Below are 20,465 nucleotides of genomic sequence, written 5' to 3'. Positions count from 1 at the left end.
CGCGTCGTCGCCGCCCGTCGCCGCGTCGTCGTCGTCGTCGCTCTCGCTCGACAGCTCCAACGCCACCGACGCGGGCGTCTCCGGCGCGCGTCCCGTCGTCGCCGCGTCCGCGTCCGTCCTCGCGTCGTCGCTCGTCGCCGCGGAAAACGTCGCGTCGAGATTCACATTCAGCGCGTTCCTCGCGCGCGTCGTCGCGCTCGGCGCGCGCGCGCTCGCGGGCGAGCGCGCGAGGAACGCGCGCGCGGCCTCGAGCGCGCGCGACGCCTTGAGCTCGACGTCCGTCATCGCCGAAGCGCCGATGAGTGGCGAACGCCGACGAAGGCTGAGCCGCCGATGACGACACATCGCGACGCGACGCGCGACGCGCATGGCGCGCGGCGCGTCGCGAGCGCTGTACCACGTCCACGCGCGATCGGTCGACATCGCGCGGTTCCTGCGACTCGAGGAGGGGCTGCTGCGACACCGCGCGAGCGAGGATTGGCTCACGACGCTCGACGGCGCGGCGCGACGCGCCGTCGTGTTGGGCGTCTCCGGCGCGGTCGAGCGCTTGGTCGACGCGCGAGAGGCGCGAAGGCGCGACGTGAAACTCGTGCGACGATTCACGGGCGGTGGGACGATCGCGTGCGACGGCGACACGCTGTTCGTGGGGATGACGATGAACGCGGGCGACGACGCGATGGTGCGCGAACGCGAGACGCACCCGCGAAGAGTGATGGCGGCGACGGGAGAGGTGTACGCGCGGGTGTTCGATAAGTGCGGGACGTTCGCGCTGCGAGAGAACGATTACGCGTTCGGGACGCGAAAGTTCGGAGGGAACGCGCAGGCGATCACGAGGGGAAGGTTTTTGCACCACACGTCGTTTCTGTACGACTACGACGAGGACGCGATGGCGGCGACGCTGAAGACGCCGGAACGCGCGCCGGCGTACAGGAACGGACGCGCGCACGGAGATTTCGTGACGCGATTGCGCGATCGAGGGTACGAGCGCGATGAGATATTCGAACGCGTGCGAGGGACGATGCGAGGGATGCTCGGATACGAAATCGTCGACGTCGCGCTGGAGGACGCCGAGCGCATGGTGGACGACGCGGTGACGCGAAGCGGCGTCGCGCGTTGGGACACCACCAAGGTGTTGTCGTGGGACGATTAAATAAACGATGTTAGCGCGCGCGGCGACGATTAGAGAGGACGAAGACGAAGGAAGTGTTTGTACAGTACAATATTGCAAGTATTAGACTAGCGAACCGCGACGCGCCGACGCCGCGTGCGTCACTGAAACGCGATCGCGAACAAGACGAACAACACGACGGTCAAGAAGAAAATCACGCAAAGCTGTCCGCGCAGACCGACCTTTTTCAAAACATCTCGCATCTTTCGCTCCGCCGCCGCCAACCTCGCGTTGACGCCGTCGACGTCTTCGTCCAAGTCCTCCAACATTTTCGACTGCGACGCGAGCTCCTCGCCGATGGTCAAACCGACTTGTCCGATGCGCGTTATGCTCGCCGATATGTCGTCCAGATCCTCGTCTTGCCTTCGCACGAGCAACTGTTGATGATCGTCGAATCCCGCCTCACCGACGCCCGCGTCTCCCGCCGTTCGCGTCGTCGTCCCGTTCGCGTCGCCGTCGCCGTCCCCGTTCGCGCGTCCCGCTCGAGCCCTCGCGCGCGTCGTCGCCATCGCTTCGTCCACCGCCTCGCGCGCCCGCGCGCTCCACCGTTTCCTTTCGTCGATCTCGCGCGCGTCGAGCTTGTACCGCGCGCTCTCGCGCTCCGCGACCGCGATCGCGCGGTCGAGTTCGTCGAGCTCCCAGCGCGCGCTCTCGATGTCTCGCTCGAGCGCCGCGCTTACCGTCGCGCTCGCGGCGCCGCTCCGCGCGCGGCGCGCGAGGTCGTCGACGTGGCGCGCGATCTCGTCGCGCACGACGTAGTACGGGTCGTTCGCGCGGTCGTAGCGACGCGCGTCCGTCATGACGATGCGGCGACGCGACGCGATGCGTCGACGAATGGCGACAGAGCGGCGCGCGCGGGCGTCGAGCGTCGACGCGCGCGCGGTCGAGGCGCGGACGACACCGCGATGGACGACGCGCGAGACGCGACGGGCGGCGAAGGCGCCAGAGGGCGGTGTCAGAAGCTCGCGAAGGCGTTGCGGGGACAGCTGGCGAAGAAAGCGTACGACGCGCTGCGCGCGCACGCGCGGGCGTTTCAGCGCCGGGAGGTGACGACGTCGGAGTTCGCGAAAGTATTGGTGGAGTGCGCGCGGACGGGGGGGGTGACGAGGGCGACGGCGCGAGAGGTGATCGCGACGACGCCGTCGGCGTTGGACCGGAGGCGGCTGCGAGAGTGCGTCGGACGGGATTTAGACGACGACGCGGCGGTGAAATCGACGCGTGAACGAGAGAAAAAGCCGCACGGATTTAAGACGGAGCGTCTCGGACCAGGATTGGTGTGCTTGAGGAAGTTTTTGAGCGTGGAGGCGCAAATGTGGTTGGCGAGCGAATCGTTCGCGCTCGGCGAATCAGGATCCGACGACGCCGCGCGCGGGCAAGGTTTCTTCGCGAAGATGGGAGATGGGACGTTCAAGCTGAATCAAGGTAGTCGTGGGCGGATGATCCTCGAACCCGATGCGTTTCCAGACGGGATTTTGACGCAGATGTGCGAGGACGCGGTGGCGGCGGCGTGCGCCGCGGACGCCGAGATGCCGACAAACATGAACCCGACGACGTGCCTGGTAAACTTTTACAAAGACGGCGCCGAGTTCAAGTGGCACAAAGATAGTGAAGATCCAAAGCTCGTAAAATCGCGCACGGGTCCGCCCATCGTGAGTTTCTCCGTAGGGCTGAGCGGCGACTTTGGGTACAAATATTCGTTTGACGATCCCGAGCACAAAGTCGTGCGCCTGAACTCGGGCGACGTCTTGCTCTTCGGCGGCCCTTCGCGCATGATCGTGCACAGCGTGTTAAACGTGTACCCGGGATCGATGCCCGGTCACTTGCGTGGGAAAATGCTCAACGGTCGCTTGAACGTCACTGTGCGAGACATCGGTTGCGGCGTCATCGACGCCAGCCAATTCCCGGCGTACAGAGTCTCCTACGACGGCGTCCAGGCCGACGGCAACGTCTGAGTGATCGACGCAGCCAGTGTTATTAGACATAGCTCCCGCGCGGCGCCGCGCCGTAGTTTTATGCGAGAGATAGACCGCGCCACCGACTGCCGGCGCGACGCGCGCCGGCGCCAGCCGCACAGCATGCCCGCCCTCGCGCTCGACGACCGCGATCTTCGCGGCTCCGTCGCGCTCAGCCCCGACCGCACGCGCGCGCTCGTGCGCGATGGCGTCCATCTGACGCTCCGGCGCGCCGCGCGCGTCGACGAACGCGTCGGGAAGGCGATACAGTTTGAAAGCACAATCGCGTCTGTCGCTTGGCACGCGACGCGCGACGTCTGCGCGGTGGTCCTCGACGACGGCACCGCGTGCGTCGTCACCGTCGACGACCGCGGGTTGACGCTCGAGCGCGTCGCGCGCGGCATCGGGGCGTGCTCGCGGGCGTTCCGCGCGGGCGACGGCGCGCTCGCGTTCGCCGGCGACGGCGACGCGTCGACGACGATGCTCGACGACCGAGACGGATTCGACTTCGTTCGAATCGCGCACGCGAGGAAGAGTAGCTCCAGATTTAGCGCGCACGCGCGGTCGCGAGATGGACGGTGGATGGCGTTCGTGACGCGCGACGACGAAGCGCGCGAACGCGTGGAGGTGTTCTCGGCGACGGCGCCGTACGAAGGCGCGATCTCGTTTCGCTTGCCTCCGGGCTTCGATGCGCAGATGATCGAGTTTGGCGGCGCAGGGGGGCAGGAGATTCTAATTTATGACGATTCGTGCGCGGTGGAGGCGCGACCGGCGCTGGAGATTTTTTCGGCCGAAGGCCTCCGGCGAGCGACGATTCGAGGCGCGTCGGCGCCGAGCGTTCGGGCGAAGGATGGACGTCTCATCGTCACGTGCGTGTCGAACGAGGCCCTTTTATGGATCGATGAATTGACTTGGCGGATCACGCGCGCGCTCACGCACCCGCTGACGTGCGACGCGACGGCATCGACGAGAATTTTCCGCGAGTCTCAGCGCGGAGACGGATACGAAAAAGTCGCGCGGTTTGAACAGAAAACTTTGGCGTGCGACGCGCGAGGTATCGAACGAGCGGGCGTGCGACTGGCGCTGAGTTCGTGTAAGACGATGCTCGCGACTCTGTGCGCGAGCCACAACGACAAGGTTTTATTTCTATGGCCGGCGTCCGGGAACGACGCCGACGACGGAGCTCCGCTCGCCGTCTTCGTTCACAGAAAACCAATCATCGACTTCAGGTGGTTCGAAGACGACGACCTGGACGGTAGATCACGCCTCGTGTTTCTTTGCGCAGACGAGCCGGCGCTTTATTCTTTCGTCCCGGGCATGCTCGCGCCCGCGCGAGTCGCGCTCGAGCGCGCCGCCGCGTCGTTTTCGCCCCGCGAAATCGTCGGCGCTTCGCTCGAGCGCGCCGACGTCTTCATCGTGGCGAGCGCGTCGAAATCATTCGTTCAACAGGCCGTTCGCGCGTAGCCCATCGTTCGATCGTCGCGCGCGCGATCGATCGAAATCCTCCGCGCGCCGCGCCGGGTCAGTCAGGGCTCCGCCAACCGTTGTAACACCCCATTCCGACGACGCGTCATTCATGGCACCCCACTCCGCACATTCCGACGCGTCATGGCGCCCGCGCGCGACGCGACGGAGTCCACGGCGCTGCTCCGCGCGGCGAACGAGCTCGACGTCGCGCGTCACCGCCGACGCCGCGCGACGATCGCGTCCGTCGCCGTCGTCGCCGTCGCGGTCGCGTCGATCGTCGCGCGCGGGCGCGCGTCTCGCGAGGGCGCCGGCGCGCCGTTCGAGGTGCAGTTTCAGGTCGACGTCGGGTGCATCGAGCTCGACGTCGTCGATCGCTCGCCGATAGAGGACTTCTACGCGTCCGACATCGCGAGCGTGCGGTTGCTGCGACGAGGGGACGATCCGATTGAAGAGTTCGGCGGCGCGAGCCGACGCGCGGGCGGGGTCGAGCTGACGCAGAGCGGATGGTCGACGATATACGTCGGCCGAGCGCGCGTGCGCGCGGGAGAGGAGATCGGGTTCGGGCTGGTGAACGCGCGAGGCGAGACCATCTTCGAACTGGGGCACAACAAGCGGTTTCCGGCGACGGGCGAACTCGCGAACGCGACGTGCCTGGCAAACGTCCCCGCGGGCGGGGGCGCGTACAGAAATCGCGTGATTCCGAAAAGGTCGAGCATGCGGCTCGTCGACGGCGTGCGTCGATTCGAGACGACGTGGGCTGGATGTCTCGAGCGGTGCCCGCTGACGGTGAAGCTCATCGCGTGCACCGGTCCGGCGACCGGCGACGCGGACAACGTCTGGGGAATCGAAGAATCGGTGGCGAAAACTGATGTCTGGCGTAACTACAAAGGTCACTTTACCTCGGTGAGTTCGGGAGAGTTCAACACGTGGGGTTTAAATACCGTGACTGGAACTCTCGCCTGGACGCGTAACGCCGACCTCAATCAGTTCTCTCGCGATAACTGGAATACGGCAACCAACAATCCCGTAGCCAACGGCGTCGCCCAAGGCACCATGGTTGACTTTGACGCGGGCTACGATGCGCTCATCGGAGTCACGGACACGAGTATACACACCTCCGGCGGATACATGTGGAGTCGTCCCGTCGACGGCTCGGGCGATTGGGGTTTCGCCGATGACGGCGGCGGAAAAGGTGTCCAAGTGACCATCGGTCGCACGCACCACTTTCACATGAACAAGCAACACAATATGTGGAGCGCGGAACTGCCTAATGGCGGATGGGTTCGTCAACACGTAAAAACCGTCAAGCAGGTCGAAGTCGGCGATTCGGACGCGTTCGTCGTATACCAAGATGGAAGGACGCTGAAACGAAAAGCCTCGGACATGACCGGCGACTGGTCCACAATCTCCATTCCGAGTGCGCTCTCGACCGCAACGATCAGTCAAATCACCGTCGGCGCCACCGCGCTCTGGCTTCTCGACGGCAACGGCAATCTCTGGGGCTGTGACCTTCCTTGCAGAGACAGCGGTGGCTTCGTTCGCGCCGCCAACGCGCCCGCGAACATCATCTCCATCGACGCCGGCAAGGTGATCCACAACGTCCCGAACTAGGGACGTCTCGTTTCGAACGAAGAACAGTTTTCCTCATGACGAGTGACCAACACCACTCGGCAGTTTTGATCATTTTCAATACTAAAAGTGACCGTCAACTCACCGCGACCTACGCCCGCTTCCGCCTCGAAGACGCGCTCCTCGCCGTCTTCGCGTCGACGAAAATCTTCCCCTCTCCGATCGTGCACGACACGATCCACAGCGGTACGACGAGATACGGCGAATACACCCCAATCAACTTCCATCGCTCGAGCTCGCTCGCGATCGCGTCGCTCTCCCAAATGTATTGCAAAATCGGCGCGAGCGTCGTCGCCGTGTGCGCGCCGTACGCCAACAACCACCCCTTCGCGCCCTCATCTCTTCGACGCAGCGCCGATATCGCGACGAAGAAGAACGGCAGTTGGAACACGAGCTCACACATCACCAAACTCCGCAACCACGCGGGCTGGTGCGCCATCAAGACGTCGTTATTCGTGGAGATGTGCCAACGCAGGGCGTTTCGCGCAAACGTCGGGACGACGCGCGGCGGCAACACCACCTGCGCGTCGATGAGCATCGTGGCGGGGATGTGGGTGACGAAGTACGTCAGGAACACCTTGCGCGCGAGCTCGGAGATCGCCATCGTCGCCGAGGTTTGAAGTGTGCAGCTTCGGGACCGCGAGCTCGAGCTCGCGGTCCAAACAAATCGAGGCGCGGTGACGGCGCGGTACAAACAAATCGATGAACACTACAACGCGACGCGACGCGAGGCGATCACTCGTACGAGTACGTGTCGCGCATGTCGCGTAGATCGTTCGTCTCCGGCGCCGGACGCCCCGCGGCGGCGTCGAATAATTTCTCAAACCAAAGTCGCTCTTTGTCGCTCCACTTCGGATCGAACGCGGCTATGACTGGGAGGATTTCCCACCCGATCGCGATGCGAAGCTCCTCGGCGCGCGCCCTCGCGAGATTCGTATCGAACGCCACGCCATCGGTGTAACTCAATCGAAACACCCCGCGATTCTCGGCGTTACCGCCGCGCTGCGCCACGCGCACGTCGACCACTTCGTCGTTCGCGATGAACAGAAATTCCGCGTCGAACACGCCGACGCCCGCGACGTCGACGTCGTTCCCGTCGAGCGCGACCTTCGCCCCGAATCCACCGTTCGCGTCGTTTCGCGTCTTGGGCGCGAGCGCCAACCGCACGTATCCGCTCGATTCGTCGTACGCCTCCGCGCGAGCGACGAACGACAACCCGTCGCGCGCGCGCCCGTCGCCCGTCCTCGCCCCGATCCCGCTCCCGCGCTGCGACAGCGCCCTGCCTCGCGGCGTCGCGCGTCCCGTCGCGACGTCGACGAGGCGTCGCATCGCCGTCGCGCGGTCGCCCTCGTACGCCCACGGCGCGACGAATCTCTCCGCGTCGTCGTTCTGCGAGGACACGCACGACGACGACGCGCGATCGCACGAGTTCAGGTACCCGTTGTACTCGCCGATGCAATCCGCGCACGCGCCGACCGCGGGCGATTCGCCGGCGTCGGCGAACGCGTCGGCGTCGGCGAACGCGTCGGCGCGCGCGCGGCCGGGCGCGACGAGCGAGACCGCGGCGACGAGCGCGGCGCGACGCGTGAGCGCGACGACGCGCGCGCGCGACGACGACGACGTCGACGTCGACGTCGACGCGCGCGCGGGCGTCGGGCCGGAGGCGCGCGCGCGCGCGAGCGACATCGTCGGCGCGATGTGACGCGCGCCGGCGGTGCGCCGAACGAGCCAACGCTAATCCTAAACTAAACGATTGAATCCTAAACTAAACGATCGAGACGTCGACGCTCGAGCGCGTCGTTACGATGAGGCGAGAATGCCGAATCGGAATCCCTCGTCGCCGGGAACGGCGGCGCACCAAACTTGGAGCGATGGAGCGCGAGAGCGTTCCGGAACGATGAGAACGCCTTGACGACGTCTCGCGATGGAAAAGGGCGTGGCGAACGCGTCGCGTTCGGGATCGAACGGATCGACATCGTCTTCGGCGTCGATGTAGACGACGACGGCGTCGAACGGGGCGTCCGCGCGGAGCGTCGCGACGGCGCGAGCGCCGACGGCGAAGGAGGACGATTCGTCGCCGAATTCAAAGAGCGTCTCGGGCGAGGTCGCGACGGCGTCGGCGTCGTGCGGACCGCCACCGAGCTCAAACACGTGGAACCATGAAATCGGAGCGTCGAACTTTTCGCACCCGATCGGTGCGTCGTCGGGCAAGTCGTCGTCTTCAGGACGCAAGAGCGCGTTGGCGCTCGACAAATCGACGCCGCACACGACGCCGAGTCGCGCCTTGCTCGCGACGAATTCGGGCAAACGCATCCCAACCGCGCGAAGACGGTACGACGTGCTCTCTCCCCGCGCGCACCGTCTCAATGGATCGAGCCAAGGCGCTTCGACGGGCGGGTCCGGGACGCCGGCGGCGTCCGCCCGAGCGCCGAGAGTCTCGGACGTTTGAATCCCGATTTTCAGCGAGTAATCGTCGTGCGTGGCGACAAAGCGCACCTTTCCATCGCCATTCAAAATTCCACCGCGCGCGTGTTCGGGAACGACGAACAAGACTTGCCGCCAATGGTGCGTCCAGGGAGCGTCGGGCGTCGGACGCGTCGAATACCGGGCATCGCCCTCTGAATCGACGTCCACCTCCCACCACACCAAAACCGCATCCGCGCGCCCGGCGGTGTCGACGACTTTCCACTCGCGTTCCCACGTCGCGGCGCGTCCTTCCTCCGGCACGTTCTCGAAATCGAACTCGTGCGCCAAGACGTCGTCGGATAACGATTCCATCTCTCGTCTCCACGCGCGCGCGTGCGCCTGCCTCGCGCTTCGACACCACACCACCCCCTCCCCCGCCGCGCTCGCCGCGTCACCGATCGCACCGTAATATTTCGCCGCCTTTTCGCATCGCACCAACCTCGCGTGCGTCCTCCCTCGTCTCGGTATCGTCGCGCCTCGTCCGCGCGTCAGCCTTCGTCTCGCCTCGCGCGCCGTCTTCAACCATCCCTCTCCCACGAGCTCCGAGTCCAACAACTCCGCGCACATCACGTCAAACCTTTCGTTTTCCGTCTCGCACACCACCTCATCGCTTCGCGCGCACCGCACGTCGATCCCGTCGCCGCCGACGATTTTTCTCGCCAGCGCCGCGCACGGCGCGTACTCCTCCACCGCCACCACGCCTCCCTCGCGTCCGCACGCCCGCGCGAGCATCGCCGCGAGTATCCCAGTGCCCGCGCCGACGTCCACGCATCGATCGCCTCGCGTCACGTCGCGTTCGATCGCCCGCGCGAAGGCTCGGTTTCGCCGCCCGTCGTTCAGCATGTCCAGCCACGTCGTCGTCGTCCACAGCGCCGCGGCGACGTCGCGCGTCGCGTCGTCGTCGTCGTCGTCGACGTCGCTCGCGCGCGCCCAGCCCGCGCGCGTGAGGACGAGCGCCGGCATCGCGACGCCGCGATGGACCGACGACGGCGCGCGGTGGCGCACAATGGCGCGCGCGTCGAGCGCGGAGACGCCGTCGCCGCGCGACGCGCGCGCGGGACGCGGGCGAGGCGCGTTCGCGGACGACGACGCGGCGCGGCGCGCGAGCGCCGCGGCGCGCGACGCGAAAAGCGACGATGATTACGACGACGCGATTGCAGACGGCGCGACGCGAATTCGCGACGACGACGACGGCGACGACGACGACGCGCGGGCGTACATGAGCACGACGGAGGACGACGACTCGCAGTGCACGGGATCGGAGAGCGCGTCGCGCACGGAGACGACGACGGACGAGAGCGAATCGGAGGCGGGCGAGGGGACGCGAGACGCGAACGCGAGCGAACGACGACGACGACGACGACGACGACGAGGGGTCGAGGGAGGGGACGAGAACGGTGGTGGGGATGACGTCGTGCGCGCGGCGAGGGCGAAACGACGAAAGGCGCGACGGGAGAGGGAAGGACGGTCGGGACGGGGGACGGCGGCGGTGACGTCCAAGTTCGCCGTGTGCGGGACGGTGTTCGAGGTGGACGCCAAGTATGCGCCCATAAAACCGATCGGGAAGGGGGCGTACGGGGTGGTGTGTAGCGCGAGAGAGTTGGAGACGAATAGAAAGGTGGCGATTAAGAAGATTGTGAACGCGTTCGAGAACGTGGTGGACGCGAAGCGGACGCTGCGGGAAATCAAGCTGTTGCGACACTTGAGGCACGAGAACGTGATCGATATCATCGATTGCGTGAAACCTCGCGCGAAGGATGCGTTTGAGGACGTTTATTTGATGTACGATCTCATGGACACCGATTTATACCAAATCATTCGCAGTTCGCAGTCGCTGACGGATGAGCACTGTCAGTACTTTGTCTATCAGATTTTGCGCGGGTTAAAGTACATTCACAGCGCCGACGTGCTGCATCGAGACTTGAAGCCTGGAAATTTATTATTGAACGCGAACTGCGATTTGAAGATTTGTGACTTTGGATTGGCGCGCACCGCGCTCGTGGACGCGGAGGCGTCCGAGTTCATGACGGAGTACGTCGTGACGAGGTGGTATCGCGCGCCCGAGCTGTTGCTCTCTTGCGCCGAGTACACGAGCGCTATCGATGTGTGGAGCGTCGGTTGTATCTTCGCCGAGTTGCTCGGGCGAAAGACGCTCTTTCCGGGGAAAGATTACGTGCACCAATTGAATTTGATCATGCGCGTCATCGGAACGCCGCAAAACCCATCCGAGCTTGATTTCATCAACAACGAAAAGGCGAAGCGTTACATCAAATCACTTCCAGTCACCGCGCGATGTAGCTTTCAAAAGTTGTTCCCCAACGCTTCGCCCAAGGCGGTGGACTTGGTGGATAAGATGCTCGTGCTCGACCCGGCGAGGCGCATCACCGTCGAGGAGGCGTTGGCGCATCCATACCTGGAATCGCTTCACGATGAAGTCGACGAACCGTGCGCTGAGTCGCCGTTCACCTTCGACTTTGAAGACGGTGCCCAATATCTGACAGATACCGATGTTCGAGGTTTGATTTACGACGAACTGTGCGCGTTGTCCGCGGAATTCGAAGCGGCAAAACTCGCACAACTTTCGCTCGGCGGCGATGGACAAGACGAAGGAAATGAACTCTCTGAACTGCTACTATAAAACACAAATTTGTAACAATCACGCGTGTTATACGAAATTCTACGGAAGGATACACTACTAACCGACACCCTAAGCCTGACTGTCTCGCTTCGGCCCGACTTCGCCTTGCGTCGGCGCCGCCGCCGCCGCCGCGAACGCATCGTTCAGTTTGCGGTAATTATAGTAGCACACGCCCCCGAACGCGATCAAACTACCGACGAGCTGCGTGGCAGATATCGGCGCCTCGAAAATCACCGAACTGATGCCGATGAGGAACATGTCCTTCACCACGCCCGCCACGTTGAGCGTCAACGCGCTCGTTCGACCGATGAGCAAATAAATCACCGCATTCAAAGCGAACGCGCACATTGCGTTGGCGAGCATGATGCCCGCGGAGTAACGCACCGAATGCGTCACCTCCAAGCCGTACGCCAGCCTGGGAAGCTCCAGCATCGCGAACGGGACGATCAAAAACACAAAGCACGCGGGCGAAACGTAATACAGCGTCGTGATCGAGTTCAACTTCAGATTTGCTTTCCCCAAAACCAGCTGCACGGCGATGATTCGACACGATTCCGCGAGCACCGCCACGAGCTGCACCGCGAACCCAAAAAAATTAAAATTCAGCTCCCCGTACGACGCGATCATCACCCCGAGCGTCACCACCGCCATGTTCGCCAATCGCTCGTGCGAGTACCGTTCCACGCCTATCGAACACCCGATCGCGTACACCACCACCGGGCTCAGCGCTTTCAGCATTTGTATGAACGCCACGCTCAAATACACGTACGCCGTGTTCGACGCCCACAGCGACACCGCGAACAGCGCCGCTATCGGCGTAATCTTCGTCGCGTACACCTCCCTCGTCACCCCCTCGCTCGCCGGCACCAGTTTCAGCGCGCGCACGATCACGAACGCCACGACGGAGCAGAACAGCATGTGCGTCATCGTCAGCGCGACCGGGAACGGGAACCCGTACGCGGTGAGGATGTATTTATTGAACAAGATGACGATCGCGCTCGTCCCGACCCACAGCGCGACGAGCGCGTTATCCGCGAGCGCCTTGGCGACGACGCGCCGCGACCGCGCGTCGGCGTCGCGCGTCGCGGGCGTCGTCGACGGCGCATCGCTCGACGCCGGCATGCCGCGACGCCGCGACGCTTCGCGAGGCGTCGAGTGCGGCGCCACACGTCGGCGCCGCGCGATGCGCGCGACCGCGAGCGCCGATCGCGCGCGCGGCGCGCGAGACGGAGGCCGCGCGCTGGACGCGTCGCGTCGCGCCGCGCGCGCGCGCGCGTCGCGCGTCGCGCGCGCGTCGCGCGTCGCGGCGTCGGCGTCGAGCGAAGACGTCGAGACGACGAAGCGCGCGCTGAAACGACTTTGCGCGCGCACGCGAGGCGGACGACGCGCGTCGGCGGACGACGCGCGCGCGCTGATGGACCTCGTCGAGGCGCTGGAGCGCGCGGGACGCGCGCCGGACGACGCGGCGGCGCTGGGGGCGTCGGTCTCGGGCGCGTGGAGTCTCTTGGCGTCGGTCGCCGCGGACGACGCCGCGGAGGAGGCGAGACGACGACGCGAGGGCGCTCTGGGCGCGGCGCTCACGGAAGCCTCAGGGAGTTCGGGGCGCTCGGTGGCGTCGGAAAAGTCGGAAAAGTCGGAAAAGTCGGAAAAGTCGTTCGCGCGTTCGATTGGGAACTATCAAGACATCGACGTCGCCGCGGCGACGGTGTCCAATCGGGCCGAATTCGAAGGACCTTTCGGCGTGAATCTCGGTGTGAATCTCGCGGGAGAGTGCGCGTTCGATGATCCCGTCGCGCATCCGACGCGTTTGAACGTGCGCTTTCGCTCGGTGGAGCTTCGAATAGGGTCGCTGCCGCCGCTGCGCGCGTCGCTCGACTTTGTCGATCCGCGCGGCTGGATCGAGACGACCTACGTCGACGACGATCTGCGCACGGGCAGAGGCGACAAGGGTTCGATTTTCGTCGCCGCGCGTCGCGTCGACGCGTGAACGCGACGACCGCATTAGCTCAAGTTATAGCTGAAATCATAGCGCGTTAGATGAGCGAAACGAACGAAACCGTCGCGGCGAGCGACCAGACCGTCACACCTCGACTCGTCGCGTCGATCGACGCCGCGCGCGCGCGACGACGTGACGCGACGCGACGTCGACGTCGACGATCGACGCCCCCAACGCGCGCGCGCGCTCGAACGCGCCGCCATGAGCTCCAAACTCGACTACCTCAAAAAGTACATGAGCGCGCCGTCGAGCGCCGACCCGCGCGGTGACGACGGGAAGAAGCGCAAAAAGAAGCGCCCGAAGACGCACTCGAACGCGATTCGCATCATCGACGGCGACGCGGGCGCGAGCGCGGACGCGACGGGGACGAAGAAGGGTCGAGAGGATGAGGATCGCGCGGTGGTTTTGGACGCGCGCGGACGCGAGGTGGACGCGGCGGCGATGGCGACGAAAGAGATCGAGGCGCGCGCGGTGCGATACATGGGGATCGGGGACGATGGTAGTGGATGGACGGCGGTGGAGGAAGATGGGAGCGGGGCTGGGGGGAGACGACGAAGACACGATTCGGATTCGGAAGAGGCGACGGCGGCGGCGGCGGCGGCGCCGAGTCGCCGCGCGAGACACGATAGCGATAGCGAAGACGACGCCGGTGATGCTTCGGTACCGCCCGAGGATGCGCCAACGACGAGCGCGGGCGATGGGCTGCAGTACGATAGCGATGGGGACTTGATTATTCCTCAGGAGCCCGCGGCGGCGGCGGCGGCGGCGGCGGCGGCGGGTGAGCCGCAATACGACAGCGATGGCGATTTTATCCTGCCTGAAGAGCCTTCCGGGCAGCAAGAGCTGCAGTACGATAGCGACGGTGACTTGATCTTACCGCCCGATCCCTTGCCGGAAGCGCCCGCGGAAGATAATAAAAAGAAGTCGAAGGAAAAGAAGACGAAGGAGCACAAGATGACGGATGGCACGTCCACCGGTCTCGTGAGCGCGGCGCAAGTCATCATGGAAGCTGAGTTGAAGCGCAAAGCTGAGCAAGCGCGCGTGGCTAAGATGACGGACGAGCAAAGTGGTCGCGGGGCGGCGACGAACTACCGGGACAAGGCGACTGGGAAGCTCATGGATAGCGAGGAGATGAAGCGTCGCTCGGAGAATGTCAAACCAAAGGAGCGCGAACGACCGGTTTGGGCAACGGGTGTGGAACAGGCGAGACAAGCGAAGCAGTACGAGGTAGATTTAGTCAAGGCAAAAGACACTCCGTTCGCGCACGCCGACATCGATGCCGATTATGAAGACAAACAGCGAAGTGCGATGCGTTTCGGCGACCCGATGGCGCATTTGAGCCGCAAAAAGCGTCACGCTGAATCGCTCAATCTCCCATCCGTCGTCGACGGCTTAGGGTTGTCGATGGATGATTTGAAAAAGTCTGGTTTCCGAATCCCGCAAGAGGTTCCACCGCACAGCTGGCTTCGTCGCGGCGTCGTCGCGCCGCACAACCGCTACGGCATCAAACCGGGCCGTCACTGGGACGGCGTCGACCGCGGCACGGGCTTCGAGGCAAAAATGTTCCGAAAGAAGAGCGAATTGAAAGAGCGCGCGCAGCTCGAAGACGCGGACGCAGAGGAGCACAACGAATGGTTTTAGGCGAGCGGTATGTAAAAAGATTTTAGATTCTTCTTCGAGAGCTCTTTCGTTTACATCACCACTAATCCGTCTCCGAAGTTTCGGGGCGTTCTAAACGCCCCATTCACATCACCAAGACACCAACACTAACCTTACTTACGCCACACCGCTTAGAACTTCATCTCATGCGGCTTGTCGCCAGACTTCAAAGTGAAGAGCGTGGACATGTATTCCTTGAGGTACGGCGTCTTCGCGATGGCGTCGCCGAGCGCCTTGTCGAGAGCCTTGTTGTTCTCGAGGTAATCAGCCGGAAGCTCCTTCTTCGCGAGGTCAACCTTGAAGAATTCTTCTTCACTCTTCTTGTTACTGCGATCCTTCGCCGGCTTCTTGAACGAGGCATCGGTGAACTTGGCCGCCGCGGCGGCGGCGCCGCTCACGTCAACCTTTTCGCTCGTCGCGATGACGTAGCGCTGGTTCACGCGCTTCGCCGGCACGCCATTCACACCGTACGGACCGGCGACGAGCAACAACCCAGACTCGAGCTGCTTCAAGAACACCACGCGCTTACCCTTCAAGTGTCCAGCGAGAAGGATCAGCACTTGACCGGGCGCGATGGATGCGCGAAGCTTGGTCTGCTTGTGCTCGATCGTGCGCTTCAGCGGCTTTTTGATGTCATCGGCGGGGTAGAAGCTCGGTTGCCCGTTCTTCACCTGTTTCTTCGTCTTACTGTCATCGTGAAATAAACGTGCGTTTTCGTCAGTCGTCTCGTTCGCGGTCACCGTTCCAGCGTCGTCGCCGTCGTCGCGCGCGCATCCCGATCGCGCGCGCGAAACCCTCCGCGTCGGCGACTTCATCCCGACCTCGCCCGCCGCGCGCCGCCCGCGCGCCGCGCGCGCGCGAGATCGCGCGCACGATTTCGCACGACAAATCCGCGAGATCGCGCGCGCGTCGCCGCCCCCCCGCGCGCGCTCGATCGAGCGCGACGCGATGCTCGTCCCAACGCTAGGGCTTTCACGCCGACGGACGCCCCGCCCCGCCGTCGCGCGCGCGCCGCGGTCCACGGCGCCCCGATCGCCCCGCCGTCGCGCGCGAATCGAGCGTCGCATCGCGCGCTTCGCATCGCCACGTACGCCATGGTCACGTCTCGCTCGACGCGTCGCAGAAAGACCGCGCGCGACGCGCGATGGCGCGACGCGATGCCGCGACGCGATGATCCGTGTGTGATCGATGCGATCCGTCTCGCGATCGCTCGCGCGTCGCTCGCGCGATCGACGGCGCGAGGTTCGCGCGCGCGACGCGATCGACGGCGTGAGGTTCGCGCGCGCGCATCGCGATCGGTCGTCGTCGATCGGCGACGCGGACGCGATGCGGCAGTGCGGGGCGGATGTTGGCGCGGCGCGCCGCGCGCGCGGCGGCGTCGCGCGCGTCGCGCGCGGCGAGCGCGACGTCGTCTTCGGCGGCGTCGAGCGCGTCGAGCGTCGACGCCGTCGATCGTCGCGCGCGCGCGAGGCGCGCGTCGAGCGCGTCGTCGTCGAGCGCGACGTCGTCGATCGCGCCGCGCGACGCGGTGTCCATCGAGCGATGGTCCGCGGAGTTGATGGAGGACGACGAAGAGATCGATTTGCTGCTCGCCGCCGCCGCGGACGCGGTCGAGCGCGCGCCGCGACCGGGGCCGAAGCTTCGACCGTTGTCCATGGCGGCGACGGCGTTCGGGGACGTGAAGGATCGTATTTTTGAAACTACGGACGAGCGGAGGGCGAAGATCAAGCTCGCGCTGCAGTCGCTGCACGCGCGAAGACGACAGCTCAGACGCGCGGGGGGGCACGAGGCGCGAGAGCGCGCGGAGGACGCGGATGAGGGGGAGAGACGGGCGCAAACGCGGAAGCAGCGCGAGGCGGAAAATTTGGCGGTGGAAAGAGAGGTGATGCGGTACAAGGAGTTGGCGAGGAAGACGTTCGCGGCGGGGATTGGGGCGCAGTTACCCGTGGTGCAAAAGTTGCTGGCGTCGTTTTACGTGCCTCTGGTGGAGGCGCTGACGGAAGAACAAGAGAAGATACGGGGCAACGTGCCGGGCGTCGACAGACGCGTGTACGGGCACTACTTGGGCTTGCTCGAACCGGATAAACTCGCGGTGTTGACGCTTCACGCGACGCTCAGCACGCTGATGAAGGGTGACGGTAGGAATAATGGCGCGTGGTCGTTCATAAGGGGCGACCAGACCGCGGCGGGGAGCGCGAAGTTTATCAGCGTCGCCGACCAAGTTGGAAGCGCGGTGCAAGCTGAGGTGAACTTGGAGCGCATGCGGTCGGCGGAAAAGGCGGCCAAGGAGGCATTTAGACGATCTAGACTAGTGAACACCGAAGGCAACGTCAAGGAAATAGACGACGCGGCGGAGCATAGGATTAATTTGGCGTTGGATACGTCAAAGATGAACACCATCAAGTCGGTGTCCAAGCACGCTCGGCAAGCGCTCGAGAACGCGGAGTGGGGTCGTGAGATTCGCCTTAAAATCGGAACAGTGCTGCTGACCGCGCTCATGAACACGGCAAAGATTGGCGTACCGGACGAAAAAGGTGAATTATTGACGCTTCCAGCCTTTTATCACGACTACAAAGAGGCTGGGTACGGAATGCTGCACTGGCACGATAGCATTTACAGATTCATCAACACGGAGACGATGACTCGCGCAGCGCTCGTACCGGTGCGACACTTTCCCATGGTTATCCCGCCGCGGTATTGGGAGAGGTACAATAAGGGAGGATACTTGCGCGCTGATAATCTATGCATGCGAGGGAAGTACTCGAACGAAGGGCCGAGTCGAGCGCAAATCGCGGCGTTGGAGGAGAAAGCGCGCGAGGCGGACGCATCGGGGGAGCCCGTGCAATACCAACCCGTGTTAGACGCTCTCAATGCTTTGGGGCAAACCGCGTGGCAAATCAATACGGATGTGTTACCGATCGTGGAAGAAGTCTGGGCTCGAGGTGGTGGCGTGGCTGAGGTTCCGCTTCGCGCTGAGTTGCAACTCCCACGCTGGCCCGGCGGGTCATATGCGCTTCGCAGCGACAAAAAGCGTTTGCAGCTGCTCGCTAGTGGACTTCCGGGCAAAGGTGAGGTTATCGACTTTTTGCAAAGCGTGCGAAAGACGAAAAAGTCAAACATGGAGCTCCACTCTCAGCGCTGCGACTTTCTCATTAAATTGCAAGTTGCGCGAGAGATGAAAAACGAACCAAATATTTATTTCCCGCACAATTTGGATTTTAGAGGGCGCGCGTACACGATGCACGTGCACTTGAATCACATAGGAAGTGATTTGTGTCGCGGTTTGCTTCGATTTAACGAAAAGAAGCCGCTCGGCGAGCGCGGCCTGCGTTGGATGCACATCCAGTGCGCGACGCTGTTTGGTAACGGCGCCGACAAGCTTCCGATGGATGAGAGAGTGCAGTTCATCAAAGATCGCATAGAAGACGTGCGAGCGTCGGCTCAAGACCCGCTCGCGAAGGATGCGTGGTGGCAAGAAGCGGAAGAGCCCTGGCAGTGTTTGGCGACGTGCATCGAGCTCGACAAAGCGCTCGAGCTCTCGGACCCGACGCAGTTCATGAGTAATTTACCCGTGCATCAAGATGGGTCGTGCAACGGGTTGCAACACTACGCCGCGCTCGGTCGCGACTTACACGGTGGTGAAGCCGTGAACTTGGTCCCCGCAGACAGAGGTGCGGACGTCTACACCGGCATCGCGAATGTGTTGAAGCGCATCGTTGCTGAGGATATTAAACTCATCGACAGCGAAGACGAGGAAGACGTTAACAACGCCAAGCTCGCGATGTCACTCGCTCAGCACATCGACCGTAAGCTTGTGAAGCAGACGGTGATGACGTCCGTGTACGGCGTTACTTTCATCGGGGCGCGAGCGCAAATATATAGCCGTCTCCGTGAGCGCGAGGCGATGGAGGACAACGAACTTCTTCGCTATCGTGTGTCCAACTACGCCGCGAAAAGGACGCTCGACGCGTTGAATAATATGTTTTCAAACGCCCGAGATGTCATGGGATGGCTCACGACCTGCGCCACGATCGCTACCTCAGCGGGCGAGCCCGTGCGTTGGACCACGCCTCTGGGATTGCCCGTCGTGCAGCCGTATCACAGTCAGCGAACCAAGCGCGTGCGGACGATTTTGCAGTCATTCTCGCTAAAAGTTCACGACGAACAACAGCCGGTTATGAAAGTGAAGCAAAGGAGCGCGTTCCCGCCGAATTATATTCACAGTATCGACAGTTCTCATATGATGAGGACGGCGATCGCGTGCGTGGACGCCGGATTGACGTTCGCCGGCGTTCACGATTCCTTTTGGACGCACGCGACGGACGTGGACACCATGAATGTCATCCTGCGTGAAAAGTTCATCGAGGTTCACAAAGAGCCTCTTCTCGAAAATCTTTATCACGAGTTCCGCGCGAATTACCCAGACGTCGCGGACGAGTTCCCTCAGCCGCCCGCACCTGGCGATTTGGATTTAGACGTCGTTCAGGACTCGGTGTACTTTTTCAGCTAGAAGTAGAAACCGCGCGTTTGTTATAGTTAAATCGCGCTATAGCTAATCGTCTGCGATGCCTCCCACGTCTCTCCTGGCTCCACGGTGATCTTATCCTTCACTCCGGCGACTTCGACGCACACCATCTCGCGGTATTCCTCGTCGCCAAAGTCGCTCATGCCTCGCGTCTTGTCCGTCAACGCCGGATTCCACACGACGGCGTCCGGAAACGTCGACGTCTTTGCAACGCGAAACCTCCGCCCGAGAGCCTCATCGTCTATAGTCAACACGCTCGGCGCGTCGGTATAGATCCTATCCACCTCGCCAGAAAACTCCACCGCGTCTTCGTCGTCCTTCGCGCTCGCTCTCGCGCGCAAATTGTCTAAATACGTCGTCCCGCGCAACCCGCGCACCTTGGTCTTCGCGCAATCTGAAACCCTGAAGTACGTGTGCAACGCCGACGTAAACTCGAAACAACTCTTCCCAGCGTTCGTTACGCGCAACGCCGTGCGCAACGCGTCACCGTCGAGCGTCGCCGTGAACCGCGCCTCGTAGTCGCCGCCGAACGCGTCGCCGTCGCCCGCCTCGTCACCGCGTCGCAGCACCATCGTCACCTCCGTCGCGCTCAGCGCCTCCACGGCCCACACGGACGTTCGCGCGAACCCGTGCGACTGCGCGCACGGCCCCATGTCGCTGAATTGCGGGAAACACACCGGCACGCCGCCGCGAATGGCTTTCGTTCCGTCGAGCTTGGCCAACTTTGAGCGAAACAAAAGCTCATCGCTCGTGCGTTTGACGCGCCACGACGCGACGTGCGCGCCGAAGCGAGTGATTTCACACACGTGGGTGTCATTTTCGAGGCGAACGCCGGGGAGCGTGCCGACGAGGGCGTCGTGGGTCGTCATGACGTGAGGGTCGGGGCGTCGCGGGCATCTTTTCGACTAAAATTCAATAAACTACAAATCGGCGCGTACGCCTCGACTGCGGGCGAAATGGGGACG

The 20,465-nt window shown here is 63.4% G+C and overlaps 14 protein-coding genes across 14 annotated transcripts; 7 read left to right on the top strand and 7 right to left on the bottom strand.

The window, feature by feature from the left end:
• Window positions 1-367: 367 nt before the first annotated feature.
• OSTLU_34954 (predicted protein) lies at window positions 368-1,150 on the top strand (the record flags this gene model as incomplete). Its single annotated transcript, XM_001419817.1, has 1 exon — window positions 368-1,150. The coding sequence occupies one exon, from the start codon at window positions 368-370 to the stop codon at window positions 1,148-1,150; it is 783 nt and encodes a 260-aa protein (XP_001419854.1).
• A 119-nt stretch (window positions 1,151-1,269) lies between these two features.
• OSTLU_34654 (predicted protein) lies at window positions 1,270-1,968 on the bottom strand (the record flags this gene model as incomplete). Its single annotated transcript, XM_001419613.1, has 1 exon — window positions 1,270-1,968. The coding sequence occupies one exon, from the start codon at window positions 1,966-1,968 to the stop codon at window positions 1,270-1,272; it is 699 nt and encodes a 232-aa protein (XP_001419650.1).
• A 105-nt stretch (window positions 1,969-2,073) lies between these two features.
• Window positions 2,074-3,120, top strand: OSTLU_33669 (predicted protein; the record flags this gene model as incomplete). The annotated part of the gene is made up of 1 exon (XM_001419816.1): window positions 2,074-3,120. The coding sequence occupies one exon, from the start codon at window positions 2,074-2,076 to the stop codon at window positions 3,118-3,120; it is 1,047 nt and encodes a 348-aa protein (XP_001419853.1).
• A 123-nt stretch (window positions 3,121-3,243) lies between these two features.
• Window positions 3,244-6,198, top strand: OSTLU_16903 (predicted protein; the record flags this gene model as incomplete). The annotated part of the gene is made up of 2 exons (XM_001419815.1): window positions 3,244-4,375; window positions 4,973-6,198. 2 exons carry the CDS (start codon window positions 3,244-3,246, stop codon window positions 6,196-6,198), a joined length of 2,358 nt encoding a protein of 785 aa, XP_001419852.1.
• A 190-nt stretch (window positions 6,199-6,388) lies between these two features.
• Window positions 6,389-6,781, bottom strand: OSTLU_8289 (predicted protein; the record flags this gene model as incomplete). The annotated part of the gene is made up of 1 exon (XM_001419612.1): window positions 6,389-6,781. A coding segment is annotated over one exon (393 nt), but the record flags the coding sequence as incomplete, so codon positions are not given.
• A 170-nt stretch (window positions 6,782-6,951) lies between these two features.
• Window positions 6,952-7,902, bottom strand: OSTLU_93291 (predicted protein; the record flags this gene model as incomplete). The annotated part of the gene is made up of 1 exon (XM_001419611.1): window positions 6,952-7,902. The coding sequence occupies one exon, from the start codon at window positions 7,900-7,902 to the stop codon at window positions 6,952-6,954; it is 951 nt and encodes a 316-aa protein (XP_001419648.1).
• A 114-nt stretch (window positions 7,903-8,016) lies between these two features.
• Window positions 8,017-9,645, bottom strand: OSTLU_88314 (predicted protein; the record flags this gene model as incomplete). The annotated part of the gene is made up of 1 exon (XM_001419610.1): window positions 8,017-9,645. The coding sequence occupies one exon, from the start codon at window positions 9,643-9,645 to the stop codon at window positions 8,017-8,019; it is 1,629 nt and encodes a 542-aa protein (XP_001419647.1).
• A 443-nt stretch (window positions 9,646-10,088) lies between these two features.
• On the top strand, window positions 10,089-11,320 carry OSTLU_94760 (predicted protein; the record flags this gene model as incomplete). Its single annotated transcript, XM_001419814.1, is given in 2 exon segments — window positions 10,089-10,096; window positions 10,111-11,320. The coding sequence occupies 2 exon segments, from the start codon at window positions 10,089-10,091 to the stop codon at window positions 11,318-11,320; spliced, it is 1,218 nt and encodes a 405-aa protein (XP_001419851.1).
• Window positions 11,321-11,389: 69 nt separating this feature from the next.
• On the bottom strand, window positions 11,390-12,442 carry OSTLU_34640 (DMT family transporter: phosphate/phosphoenolpyruvate; the record flags this gene model as incomplete). Its single annotated transcript, XM_001419609.1, has 1 exon — window positions 11,390-12,442. The coding sequence occupies one exon, from the start codon at window positions 12,440-12,442 to the stop codon at window positions 11,390-11,392; it is 1,053 nt and encodes a 350-aa protein (XP_001419646.1).
• A 292-nt stretch (window positions 12,443-12,734) lies between these two features.
• Window positions 12,735-13,307, top strand: OSTLU_16899 (predicted protein; the record flags this gene model as incomplete). The annotated part of the gene is made up of 1 exon (XM_001419813.1): window positions 12,735-13,307. One exon carries the CDS (start codon window positions 12,735-12,737, stop codon window positions 13,305-13,307), a length of 573 nt encoding a protein of 190 aa, XP_001419850.1.
• Window positions 13,308-13,757: 450 nt separating this feature from the next.
• On the top strand, window positions 13,758-14,957 carry OSTLU_16898 (predicted protein; the record flags this gene model as incomplete). The annotated part of the gene is made up of 1 exon (XM_001419812.1): window positions 13,758-14,957. The coding sequence occupies one exon, from the start codon at window positions 13,758-13,760 to the stop codon at window positions 14,955-14,957; it is 1,200 nt and encodes a 399-aa protein (XP_001419849.1).
• Window positions 14,958-15,106: 149 nt separating this feature from the next.
• Window positions 15,107-16,071, bottom strand: RPL6 (Ribosomal protein L6, component of cytosolic 80S ribosome and 60S large subunit; the record flags this gene model as incomplete). The annotated part of the gene is made up of 3 exons (XM_001419608.1): window positions 15,107-15,322; window positions 15,374-15,662; window positions 16,067-16,071. 3 exons carry the CDS (start codon window positions 16,069-16,071, stop codon window positions 15,107-15,109), a joined length of 510 nt encoding a protein of 169 aa, XP_001419645.1.
• Window positions 16,072-16,629: 558 nt separating this feature from the next.
• OSTLU_34669 (predicted protein) lies at window positions 16,630-19,485 on the top strand (the record flags this gene model as incomplete). The annotated part of the gene is made up of 3 exons (XM_001419811.1): window positions 16,630-17,129; window positions 17,169-17,978; window positions 18,027-19,485. The coding sequence occupies 3 exons, from the start codon at window positions 16,630-16,632 to the stop codon at window positions 19,483-19,485; spliced, it is 2,769 nt and encodes a 922-aa protein (XP_001419848.1).
• A 26-nt stretch (window positions 19,486-19,511) lies between these two features.
• OSTLU_34850 (predicted protein) lies at window positions 19,512-20,369 on the bottom strand (the record flags this gene model as incomplete). The annotated part of the gene is made up of 1 exon (XM_001419607.1): window positions 19,512-20,369. One exon carries the CDS (start codon window positions 20,367-20,369, stop codon window positions 19,512-19,514), a length of 858 nt encoding a protein of 285 aa, XP_001419644.1.
• Between the last annotated feature and the right edge of the window lie 96 nt (window positions 20,370-20,465).

This window comes from Ostreococcus lucimarinus, chromosome 9 (genome assembly GCF_000092065.1).
Source record: "Ostreococcus lucimarinus CCE9901 chromosome 9, complete sequence".
In the NCBI taxonomy this organism is placed as follows: Eukaryota; Viridiplantae; Chlorophyta; class Mamiellophyceae; order Mamiellales; family Bathycoccaceae; genus Ostreococcus; species Ostreococcus sp. 'lucimarinus'.
This window is presented reverse-complemented; position numbering and strand designations above follow the sequence as displayed.